Source organism: Silurus meridionalis, chromosome 1, assembly GCF_014805685.1.
Source record: "Silurus meridionalis isolate SWU-2019-XX chromosome 1, ASM1480568v1, whole genome shotgun sequence".
In the NCBI taxonomy this organism is placed as follows: domain Eukaryota; kingdom Metazoa; phylum Chordata; class Actinopteri; order Siluriformes; family Siluridae; genus Silurus; species Silurus meridionalis.
The window spans coordinates 335,001-347,500 of record NC_060884.1 but is presented as its reverse complement, the minus strand read 5'-3'; the positions used below and the strand labels follow the sequence as shown (position 1 = coordinate 347,500).

The 12,500-nt window shown below is 41.9% G+C and overlaps 1 protein-coding gene across 1 annotated transcript in view; it reads left to right on the top strand.

Annotated features, from left to right (window-relative positions):
* Positions 1-12,500, top strand: part of myh10 (myosin, heavy chain 10, non-muscle) — a 34,083-nt gene that overhangs the window by 13,473 nt on the left and 8,110 nt on the right. Inside the window, exons 5-28 of the mRNA XM_046850551.1 lie at positions 1-13; positions 671-700; positions 1,420-1,437; positions 1,942-2,034; positions 2,245-2,308; positions 2,477-2,575; positions 2,694-2,837; positions 2,944-3,039; positions 3,176-3,294; positions 3,543-3,695; positions 3,812-3,985; positions 5,073-5,246; positions 6,797-6,911; positions 9,048-9,241; positions 9,499-9,620; positions 9,843-9,912; positions 10,211-10,371; positions 10,528-10,636; positions 10,859-10,990; positions 11,099-11,305; positions 11,414-11,551; positions 11,671-11,794; positions 11,932-12,103; positions 12,222-12,434. The exon at positions 1-13 is cut by the window's left edge and continues 90 nt beyond it. Of these exons, the coding sequence (XP_046706507.1) occupies positions 1-13; positions 671-700; positions 1,420-1,437; positions 1,942-2,034; positions 2,245-2,308; positions 2,477-2,575; positions 2,694-2,837; positions 2,944-3,039; positions 3,176-3,294; positions 3,543-3,695; positions 3,812-3,985; positions 5,073-5,246; positions 6,797-6,911; positions 9,048-9,241; positions 9,499-9,620; positions 9,843-9,912; positions 10,211-10,371; positions 10,528-10,636; positions 10,859-10,990; positions 11,099-11,305; positions 11,414-11,551; positions 11,671-11,794; positions 11,932-12,103; positions 12,222-12,434 (2,934 nt within the window). The remainder of the gene's footprint in view (positions 14-670; positions 701-1,419; positions 1,438-1,941; positions 2,035-2,244; positions 2,309-2,476; positions 2,576-2,693; positions 2,838-2,943; positions 3,040-3,175; positions 3,295-3,542; positions 3,696-3,811; positions 3,986-5,072; positions 5,247-6,796; positions 6,912-9,047; positions 9,242-9,498; positions 9,621-9,842; positions 9,913-10,210; positions 10,372-10,527; positions 10,637-10,858; positions 10,991-11,098; positions 11,306-11,413; positions 11,552-11,670; positions 11,795-11,931; positions 12,104-12,221; positions 12,435-12,500) is intronic.

The window sequence follows — 12,500 nt, the reverse complement described above, 5'->3', positions numbered from 1 at the left end:
CCACAACATTCCTGTGAGTTTATATCCTCCCTCCACATTATTATTATTATTATTATTATTATTATTATTATTATTATTATATATTCCTGTAGTAGATTTAAGAAGGTGTTTGTTGAACAGAAATGTGTGGAAGCGTGAGATCTGGATTTTATTATGAGTTTGAGAGAGAAAGACTGAAGGGAAAGTTATTATAAAGATGAGGAGAAAATAAGAAAAGAGTTCATCATTAGTATGATAAATTAACTGCATAACTATTTATATTCTATAAATGTTCTCCATGACTGAGTGCCTGAACCTGCCCCGTACATGGAGTGTATTAAAAAGCATTAAATTACAGTACGATGTTGCACATGACCCTGCTTCACCTCTGCATTTAGGACGCAGCCGTGTGCTGTGTGCAGTGTGACTGCATCCTGCTGTGCTAAAGCGGCTAACACTTAGCAGAACTGCCACTCATGGTCTGTGGAACATTAATGTGTAGATGCAGTGCTGCTGCTGTGGGCTTTATCCACTAACGCTTCACACTGACTCAGAATCAGTCCCGAGAACACTCGCATACACACACACACACACACACACACACACACACACACAGACCTGTGATAATGAGGTGTGTGTGATGGACTGGGTCTGAGTTTCACTGCTCTAACACTGTGCATTTGTTTAACAGCCAGAGTCTCCTAAAGCTGTCAAACTCCAGGCAAGTTTCTCCTGCATGCAGCACTAACACACACACACACACACACACACACACACACACACACACACACACACACACTCACTCATACATACCATGTGTCTATCCTTCTGTTTCTCTTCTTTCTCTTCACATCTGTCTCTCATAAACGCATCACTGTTTTTTTCTGTCTACATCTGCCTTTTCTCTCTTCCCACTTTTCTTCTCTATCTATCTATCTATCTATCTATCTATCTATCTATCTATCTATCTATCTATCTATCTATCTATCTATCTATCTATCTATCTATCTATCTATCTATCTATCTATCTATCTATCTATCTATCTATCTATCTATCTATCTATCTATCTATCTATCTATCTATCTATCTAATCAATCACACACAGTGGGTACGGAAAGCATTCAGACCCCCAAAATTTTCACTCTGTTATATCAGCCATTTGCTAAAATCATTTAAGTTCATTTATTTTCTTCATTAATGTACACATAGCACCCTATATATATATATATATATTGAAAAAGAGAGATATCTCTCTGTCTCTCTCTTTACACGTCTGTCTCCTGTCCCACCTGTGAATAATTTACTGTTTATAAATCCTTGTATTGATGTATTAATGATATTAAATGTTTACTCTGCTTGCTCTTAAATGATATTTACCCTGATTATATTTCTGATTAGTAATGTAACATTTATTGATGAATTTTAATGCTAAATTTCAGAACGCCATCCTGCTGTATGTGAGTAACATGTAGTCTCCCTCTCTCTCTTTCTCTCTCTCTTTCTCTCTCTCTCCCTCTCTGTCCTTTTCCCTCTTACACAATAATTATTACAAATAATGGTGAGGAAAGAGTTTTTTTCTGTACGGTCATAAATTTGTGCACAGATGTGATCTGGGGTGATTTTATCGATTTTTCTCTTCTGCATGTGGCTTCATCAGTGCTGAGTTTACTGTTCACTCAGGAACAGTTTTTCCTCTTGTGTCGCTTCACTGTTTGCACTCAGAGTGTGGAAGAAAATTACACCAGGAAGACAAGCGAAAAAAAAACAACAAACATAAATGTGAAATGGAAAAGTCACTGCTCCTTCCTGCATCTCACTCACAGGGCTTTGCTCACACACACACACACACACACACACACACACACACACACACACACACACACACTCTCTTTCTCGGTCTTTTAGTTTTATTTAGGGTTAGGTGTGTAATAGTGTGTGTGTGTGTGTGTGTGTGTGTACAGGGTGAGTTGGAGAGACAGCTGCTGCAGGCGAATCCTATCCTGGAGTCATTCGGTAACGCCAAGACAGTGAAGAACGACAATTCCTCACGTTTCGTACGTTTATTTATCATCTCTTACACCAGAATACTAATATATGCAGAAGTAAACAAGTGGGCGTGTCCTAAATGCTCCACACACAAAACGAATGGAATGTTTTGTTTTTGTTTTCGTAGTATGTTTATAAGATAATAATCATATCAGGTGATTCTGATCTCTATTGTTTTAACTCCTTTTGTTTTTCTTTGTTTGTTTAACCCCACACAGGGGAAGTTTATCAGGATCAATTTTGATGTGACGGGGTACATTGTGGGAGCCAACATCGAGACCTGTATCCTGCTCATATTTACAGAACGGTCTTAGTTTTAAATGTTCTGTGTGTGTGTATGTGTGTGTGTGTGTGTACGTATGTGTTGAGTGATGAGAGGAAGTTGGACAATTATATAAACTCATGAGCTCCTGAAGTCAGCGTTTTATTTCCTTACATCCTGAACTTCAGATCTTCTGGAGAAATCCAGAGCTATTCGTCAGGCTAAAGACGAGAGAACGTTCCACATCTTCTACCAGCTGCTGGCTGGAGCAGGAGAACATCTGAGATGTGAGACTTAACTCATCTCACTGCACTTCAGTATTTCTGTGTTAAACACTGTTACAGAGGAGTGTGTGTGAGGTGTGTGTGTGTGATTTAACAGCTCTTTGCTGTTCTCCCTCTGTAGCTGATCTCCTGCTGGAGGGTTTCAATAATTACCGCTTCCTTTCCAATGGAAACATTCCCATTCCTGGCCAACAGGACAAAGACAACTTCCAGGAGACCATGGAGGCCATGCACATCATGAGCTTCTCACATGAAGAGATCTTATGTAAGGGGAGAGTGTGTGTGTGATTCTACAGTTATTACTGTGCTGGAGTAGTTTATAAGTGTGTGTGTGTGTGTGTGTGTGTGTGTGTGTGTGTGTGTGTTTACAGCCATGTTGAAGGTGGTGTCGGCTGTGATGCAGTTCGGCAACATCATGTTTAAGAAGGAGAGAAACACAGACCAGGCTTCTATGCCCGAGAACACAGGTGTGTGTGTGTGTGTGTGTGTGTGTGCATGTGTGTTTATACGTGTAAATATTCAGATATAAAAAATAAAAAATAATTTATTTATTGTCTGTGTCTCTCTCTGTGTGTGTGTGTGTGTGTGTGTGTGTGTGTGTAGCTGCCCAAAAGTTATGTCATCTGTTAGGGATGAGTGTGATGGAGTTCACTCGCGCCATCTTGACCCCCAGGATTAAAGTGGGACGAGACTACGTTCAGAAAGCACAAACTAAAGAACAGGTAACACACTGCTACACAACCCGCACACCTTCTCACCACAGAGCATGTTTTATTTTCTCACACACACACACACACACACACACACACACACACACTATAGCAGTAACATAAGTACATGCAATATTCTACATATGAAGAAAACAAAAGGATAGATGAAGAAAAATTGAAAACAAACAAACAAAAATTTTGTATTTATCTCTGTGTGTGCGTGTGTGTGTGTGTGTGTGTGTGTGCGCGCACTACCTCAGGCTGATTTTGCAGTTGAAGCTCTGGCCAAAGCAACTTACGAGCGTCTTTTCCGCTGGCTGGTCCACCGAATAAACAAAGCACTGGACCGAACCAAGCGACAGGGAGCCTCGTTTATCGGCATCCTGGACATCGCCGGATTCGAGATCTTCCAGGTGAGAAGGATTTTATATATATAAATCGTCCCCATTTTATTTTATATGTATATATTAATTCTAATTCTTGGGATGAAGCATGTAACTCTCTCTCTCTCTCTCTCTCTCTCCTGCAGTTAAACTCGTTTGAGCAGCTGTGTATTAATTACACTAACGAGAAGCTGCAGCAGCTCTTCAACCACACCATGTTCATCCTGGAGCAGGAGGAGTATCAGCGTGAAGGCATCGAGTGGAGCTTCATCGACTTTGGTCTCGACCTGCAGCCCTGCATCGACCTCATCGAGAGACCCGTGAGTACAGCGCGAGAGACTCGTGTGTGTGTGTGTGTGTGTGTGTGTGTGTGTGTGTGTGTGTGTTTATTCTGCATGTTCTCCTTCTCAATGCTGCCTGAAAAACTGATAGGTTTCTGTCATTGAGCTGCAGAAATGTTGTGCATTCCAGAGATTTGATAACAAACAAAATGATCATAAACCATGTGTGTGATTTAATTGATTAGTTATTATAATTGAATCATTTATCCTTTGTCTTCTCAATACTCTGGCATAAAATAATCATCATCACATGTATGGTTTCTACATGTACCTGGTATTAGTATAGCAGGGATTGTTGTTTGTTTTTGTTTTGTGACAAAGTACTGATTTCACTCAGATTCATTAATAAGTGTGAAAGCACTTCTAAAGTCATCATCACATATGAAGTGTATGTAATAAATATGCTGTTGGGGTGATTTGGATGTCAGGAATTGAAACCCCCTGCTCTCGGAGAATTTGTGTTCTTATATTTAGTGGATGAGCACTGAAACGGATGCTGTGTAGTGATGTGGAATTAGTGCAGTGGTGGACAGTACCAAAGCAAATCTAAATCATTACTTGTAGTTTTTTTCACACATCTGTAATTTCTAACGCTCCACAGCACCCATGGCTTATTTGTGGGTTTTTTTTTTTAATTAGCAGAAAAGAAGGTTTTGGGTTCATGATAAATGTAATGGAAATCAATCATTGTTCGACACATTAATATCATTCTGTTAATATATTGTTATGCTGAGAGTCACATTCAAGTCTTTTCACATAAACTGAGTTTATTAAAGAGTCTTGTGATAAAATATAATGTACTTTTCCTCAAGTGAAAAAAGGAGCGTTTACTTTTACCTGTAGTCATATTTTACTATTTTAACTGTCCACCACTGCATTTGTGTCCCTGTGAATAATAAGAAAGAACTGAAATAAAGTTTTCTGAATCAGATCCAGTTATTGCTCTGTGTATTTGTATTTGTGCAAAATATGATTCAGATTATTTTTGAGATCATTAGGAATGTAACACAATATTGAGTCATTTCCCTTTTATATATGTGTGTGTGTGTGTGTGTGTGTGTTGCAGGCAAATCCCCCAGGTGTTCTGGCTCTCCTGGATGAGGAGTGTTGGTTCCCCAAAGCTACAGATAAGACGTTTGTGGATAAGCTGGTGCAGGAACAGGGTTCTCACGCCAAGTTCCAGAAACCACGTCAGCTCAAAGACAAAGCCGACTTCTGCATCATCCACTACGCAGGGAGGGTATGATACACACTACACACAGCGAGGTTACAACCTGCCAGTGTTGTGTAATGCAGGTGCACACACACGTACACTGAGCTGAGAGAAAATACTTCTATACAAGATACTTATTCAGTATTAGATTATTACCTCCCCCTGTGGGATTATATTAATGTATACATTAATTAGATAATTAAATGTTAAAGATAGACTGTGATTATTTGGATATGCAGTGTAATGGGCAGTAGTGTGGTCTCGTTCGTTACTCAGATCTGTTTGTAATGATGTTTAATGCACAGACCTCCTCATGTGCTGGGTGTTTAATCTCTCCAGCATGAATGGTGGAGTTCGCTCATGTTTTTCACTCTTTACTCCACACATCTGGTTTACATTAGCAGCTGTTTTGCCATCAGAATCTGACACTGCATTAAAAAGGACTCTCTGTTTCTCAGTTGTGTTCCTTCTGATAGGGGTGGGGAGGTACAGAGGGGTTGTTAAAGACACCTTTCCACATCACATTACCAATAAAAAAGCACAATAAGCATAAAAAATGACTGAGAGGAGGAAAACCCAGACACAGTTCAGTGCCAGTGTGCAGAGGCTACAAGGCCCAAAACAACCTCCAGGAAATATCCTGCACACTCTCCAAACCAGGAAATGTATTATTTCCAAACCAGAATGAAAAGTTCAGTCCTATCTGTAAGGAGACCAGGGGGGTCTTCTCATTCTGTTTACCTGTTCATCACATCTGACTGAAACACAACCGTGTTCCCTCCAGGCAAAAAAAACTCACTTCTCATTCATTCTTTAGTTTCTGATCCAGAGTCTGGACAGACTCATAAACATTTACACCACATGAGGAGTAAATACACACAGCAAAGAAAATACAAGGTGATGATAAAATGTTTGGAGATTCGCTCTGTTTATACGAAAGTACTTTAATTATTTACGTTTCCAGACAATTGCCTTCAGAATAGTCCCCTTGCACAGCAATACAGTGCTCCCAGTGTTCCTCTGGAACGTGTCCTTGAAGTCCTTATCGTATCAAGAACCTTCTGTGATTCGTGCTGAATCTCCACAACGGTGTCAAAACTGCGACCTTTGAACTGCATCTTCAGGAAGAGGGTAAAGTCCCCAGGAGCCAAATCTGGCAAGTAGGGTGGGTGCAGAAGTAAAACCCTGTAGTTTGAGGAGGAGCTCTGTGATGTGCACACGTGATCAGAATAGCAGGCGTGGTAAAGCACGTGGTCAGAACAGCACCAGTTGCACTGCTCCTGATGTACACAGGACCATGTCTTTTAGTACACTGACTTATGAAGGTCGGTGCTCCATGTGACTGTGCGAGCAGCCTCGTGCTGCCATCTGTTGGTGCATTACAAACACACACACACACTCGCATTCATCCAGACACTTTATATATATATATATATATATATTTTAATAAATGTCTTATTAGTCTGTAAGTTGTTGTTGAATGAATGTGAGCTTTAATCTCATGAGTGCTGTCTAAATATTTATATAATTAATTAATTTATATTGATAAGTATTAAAGCTGCCTCTCTCTCTCTCAGGTGGATTATAAAGCAGATGAGTGGTTGATGAAGAACATGGATCCTCTGAATGATAACGTGGCGACGCTGCTACACCAGTCCACTGATAAATTTGTAGCTGAGCTTTGGAAAGACGGTGAGCTGCACTCTCTCTGTTCACATCAAAACACAAATTCTGCACCAAAACCAGTTCCAGTGTGTGTGATTTACCTCTGTCCTCCAGTCTTGCACTAACCTGTGTGCAGTGTGTGTGTGTGTGTGTGTGTGTGTGTGTGTGTGTGTGTGTGTGTGTGTGTGTGTGTGTGTGTGTGTGTGTGTGTGTGCACCTGCTGTTACTGTTTTTATTTCTTTTTTTCTTCGGCGTTTTCTTTATTTCCTTTCTTTCTTCCTCCCGCTCTCGTGTCTCTCGACCTGGCCTGTAGAGATACAGAATATTCAGAGAGCGTCTTTCTATGATGTCTCTAGCCTCCATGAGTCTCCGGGTGAAGGTACTACGGTTCTTCAAGGGCGCATTTTGTGATTTGAGACGCTCCCATCCTGCTGCTTTTTTTTTTTTTTTTTTTTTTTTTTAAATCTTCCTTCTCTTTCTTCCTTCCGGCTGGCTCATTTCACATTTGGCTTAAAATCTGAGTTTGCTGCCGAGGCGTTGTGGAGTGTGTGAACTCGTTTCAACCACCACTTCATAAAGCAAACACTGGGGGTGTGGTTAACCTCAATATCCTGATCCTATTGGAAGTAAGTAGGTGATTTTATAAGAAGCGCTCTGCCCTGTTCAGAATGTTCTGAATGTTCTCCCTTTTTCATAATAAGAATAATAACTAAAAGCTAATTTCCATGTTTTGCTAAATTGCTGTACAGTGGTTTCCTAGAACTCACAGGGGTCACGTTCTAAGATGTTCTATGACTCATTCCGTAAATTTGCAAATTTTCCGAGCCGCAAATTATCGGGGGTTTGACTGTATTCATCTCAAAGTGCAGTAACATGAAAAACTAAGAATTTGGTTAAAAAAATGTACAATTTAACTCTATGATTTTAAAAAATTTAATTGTTTTATGTATTGTAATCTGAAGCTCTACCTAAAACATAAACGAATAATGAATCAAATAAATGAACTAATAAATAAAAAACCCTTAAAGATAATTCTGCTGGTAATATTAATAAAAGAACTATAAACTGCAGGTTCTCGGCAGTGAACTCAGGTTTTCGGATGTGACTGATTCAGATGGTCAGCTTTAAGGAGTGAGGACTTGCATGTTAACTCTGTTTCAGATTTGTGTTTATAGATCCTTCTGTTTGCAAACGTTATTGTTGAGTGCTGTGATGAGACCCTGCTCTGTTCCCTCAGTTTGCTTTCCAAAATCCTGCACATGGAAACCATGCAGCTTCTCTCCCACCACGCAAGCGCATAGAGAGCAGCGCCATGTCTTTATTACAGAGAGGAACGCTCAGATACAGTCAGAATACAACCTTATCCCTCTTCTGAGTGTTCCTCACCTTTAACCCTCTCTGTGATGTTCCCTGCGAGGGGAGTTTCTGAGAATTTCATTATATATGAGATTTTATAGATAGAACCGTTAAATAACTATAAATAACTCACTTGCTGAATGGAACATTGCTTCCTGTGATGTCACTCACAAGCCTGAGAATTTACTTCTGTTAAAATGCTGAGTCGGGGACTTTTGAAGAAGGTGCTTCTTTGTTGCTGAGTTTCATCGTTAGATAGTTGATCAGAAGATGCAGGGTGTGTGTGTGTAGATGTGCTTTAGCAGCGTGCTTCTGTTTAGACCTAGTCTGCACCTCCATGGCTCTTCTGCTTTGTGTCATCTGAGCTTTTGGTGCTGAAGAATAAAGTAAAGAAGAATGTAAATGCAGCAGGCATGTATCACTGGGCTCAGGCTTCTAATCTCACACACACAATAATATCAGAAATGAGCAGTGTGCTGATTACAACCTTTCACCCTGAGCTTAGTGATTGTGCTGAGCAGGAGAGATGTGGGTGTAATAACATTATTCTGAATGTTGTAGGATGTTGGTAAAGTGATTATCAGCACCTCTCTAACCCTGCTCACTAGAAACATTCTATTCAGGGTGATATTACACTGAGCCTGAACCTGCTGCAGCACTGTTGTGTGTGTGTGTTTGTGTGTTTGTGTGTTTGTGTGTGTGTGTGTGTGTGTGTGTGTGTGTGTGTGTGTGTGTGTGTGATGTTTTACTGATGTTCTCTCTCTCTCTCTCTCTCTCTGTCTCTCTCTGTCTGTCTCTGTCTCCCAGTGGACCGTATTGTTGGGCTGGATCAGGTGGCTGGAATGAATGAAACTGCGTTCGGAGCGACGTACAAGACGAAGAAGGGAATGTTCCGGACTGTCGGCCAGCTTTACAAAGAGTCTCTGACCAAGCTGATGGCCACGCTGAGGAACACCAACCCCAACTTCGTCCGCTGCATCATCCCCAACCATGAGAAGAGGGTGTGTGTGTGTGTGTGTGTGTGTGTGTGTGTGTGTGTGTGTGTGTGTGTGTGTGTGTGTGTGTGTGTGTGTGTGTGTGTGTGTGTGTGTGTGTATAAAGTCTTGTTAAGGGATGTTTACAAGGTGTTCAAGTCCATATATAATCATAAATCATACGTGACCTCTGTACAGTTTTTATAGTTAATATTTTCTCCACATTTTCACTGATGTTCTCTCTCTCTTTCTTCTCTTTTCTGTCTGTTCTTGCTCCTCCACAGGCAGGTAAACTGGAACCTCACCTAGTTCTGGATCAGCTCAGGTGTAATGGTGTGTTGGAGGGAATCAGGATCTGCAGACAGGGCTTCCCTAACCGCATCATCTTCCAGGAGTTCAGACAGAGGTGCACACACACACCTATTCACACCTGTGTACAGTTACACCTGCACACCTACACACCTGCACGTGACTACATTCATGTACATTTTTTTTTTTTACAAATACTTTTGACCTACACACCTCCTCACCTTACACACAAGTATTTGAGCTGTATGGCTGTCCTCACATGGTGCTGTGTGTGTGTGTGTGTGTGTGTGTGTGTGTGTGTGTGTGTGTGTGTGATCAGATATGAGATCCTCACTCCTAACGCCATCCCAAAGGGCTTCATGGACGGTAAACAGGCGTGTGAGCGAATGGTGAGTGTAACATTTCTCACGTCACTGAAAACACAACAAATAAATAATATGAACTCATTAATAGATCACACAAAGTCTGTTATATCATAATGGGTGATACACACACACACACACACACACACACAAAAACAAGGAGGATACACAATGGTCCTGAATGAGAATGTAATTCCTTCTTGCTTTTTTTTTAAATAAATGACCAATTCAAACCCTTTCCTTTCCCAGTTCTCCACTTTCTCTCTGTATTTCATTATTACTTACTGTTTATTAATTTATTTCATTATAACTCTCTCCTCCACAGATCCAGGCCCTTGAGTTGGATCCGAACCTGTACCGGATCGGTCAGAGTAAGATATTTTTCCGGACAGGCGTTCTGGCTCACCTGGAGGAGGAGCGCGACCTGAAAATCACCGACATCATCATTTACTTCCAGGCCGTGTGTCGAGGATACCTGGCTCGCAAGTGAGCACTTCATAGTGTCTGAGTGTCACCTCTGCTCATTTTCTAGTACTAATTAAACACCTGTGTGTGTGTGTGTGTGTGTGTGTGTGTGTGTGTGTGTGTGTGTGTGTGTGTGTGTGTGTGTGTGTGTGTGTGTGTGTGTGTGTGTGTGTGTAGAGCCTTTGCAAAGAAGCAGCAGCAGCTGAGTGCTCTGAAAGTTCTCCAGAGGAACTGTGCTGCTTATCTTAAACTGCGCCACTGGCAGTGGTGGAGACTCTTCACCAAGGTGAGATACTTCCTACATGCGTACGCACATCATCACAGGGGTGTGTGTGTGTGAGAGAGCATATACATTAATATATGTGAAGTATACAGAACCTGTTGCCCTCCTGAGGGGAAGGGGTAAAACTGTGTGTGTGTGTGTGTGTGTGTGTGTGTGTGTGTGTGTGTGTGTGTGTGTGTGTGTGTGTGTGTGTGTGTGTGTGTGTGTGTGTGTGTGTGATTCCAGGTGAAGCCTCTGCTCCAGGTGACCCGTCAGGAGGAGGAAATGCAGGCGAAGGAGGAGGAGCTGGTGAAGGTGAAGGAGAGACAGGTGAAGGTGGAGAACGAATTGGTGGAAATGGAGAGGAAGCACCAGCAGGTTAACTAACACACACACACACTGTAACAGACTGACCTTCACCTTGGATTCATGTACATGGTCCAGCAGTCTATATTTGTATGTATTAATTGTGTTTTTGTTGTCCAGCTGATGGAGGAGAAGAACATCCTGGCAGAGCAGCTGCAGGCCGAAACGGAGCTGTTTGCTGAGGCTGAGGAGATGAGAGCTCGGTTAGTGGCGAAGAAGCAGGAGCTGGAAGAGATCCTACATGACCTGGAGTCTCGTGTAGAGGAGGAGGAGGAGCGCAACCAGACACTGCAGAACGAGAAGAAGAAGATGCAGTCACACATTCAGGTCAGGAGGAGATGATGATGATGATGATGATGATTATTGTGATGGTGGTGGTGATAAGGTTTAATAATATTTACTAGAGGAACAAATATGAACCGTTTGTGTTTGTAGGACCTGGAGGAGCAGCTGGATGAAGAAGAAGCTGCTCGACAGAAGTTGCAGCTAGAGAAAGTAACTGCAGAAGCCAAAATTAAAAAAATGGAGGAGGATCTGCTGCTACTAGAGGACCAAAACTCTAAATTCCTTAAGGTGTGTGTGTGTATGGGCACGTATTCCTTTAGCTGACACTAGTGCACTAGTTAATATTATTTATCACTGATTAATAAATACATTCTTATCTTCTGTTTTATAATTGTGTGTGTGTGCAGGAGAAGAAGCTGTTGGAGGAGCGGGTAGGTGAGATGACATCTTTATTGGCAGAGGAAGAAGAGAAGGCGAAGAACCTAGGCAAGGTGAAGAACAAGCAGGAGATGATGATGGTTGACCTGGAAGGTAAAAAAAAAACACATTTCATCCTCTCCAATCGTCTGTAGACTGTCACCTGTGAGATGTATATGTGTGTGTGTGTGTGTGTGTGTGTGTGTGTGTGTGTGTGTAAACTTTTATCTTATTAAATGTGTGGATTACAGAGCGTCTGAAAAAGGAGGAGAAGACTCGTCAGGAGCTGGAGAAGGCCAAGAGGAAGCTGGATGGAGAGACGACAGACCTGCAAGAACAAATTGCTGAACTTCAGGCTCAGATCGATGAGCTCAAAGTGCAACTGGCCAAAAAGGAGGAGGAACTACAGGCTGTGCTGACCAGGTAGTGTGCGCGCGCGCACACACACACCCATACACACACACGGTAATCCAGTGTATCACAAAAAACCTCACCGCAGCCAGTGGACTACTACAATATTGTTTCTGTGTGTGTGTGAAAGGGGAGATGAGGAGGTTGCACAGAAGAACAATGCTCTGAAGCAGGTGAGGGAGCTTCAGGCTCAGCTGGCCGAGCTTCAGGAAGATCTGGAGTCGGAGAAGACGGCTCGGAATAAAGCAGAGAAGCTGAAGCGTGATCTGAGCGAGGAGTTGGAAGCTCTGAAGACCGAACTGGAGGATACGCTGGACACCACTGCAGCTCAGCAGGAGCTCAGGTACTGCACCAGATTTAACATGCAGAACTCTGCGTTACATTCAAACTCACACTGGAGCTTATAGAG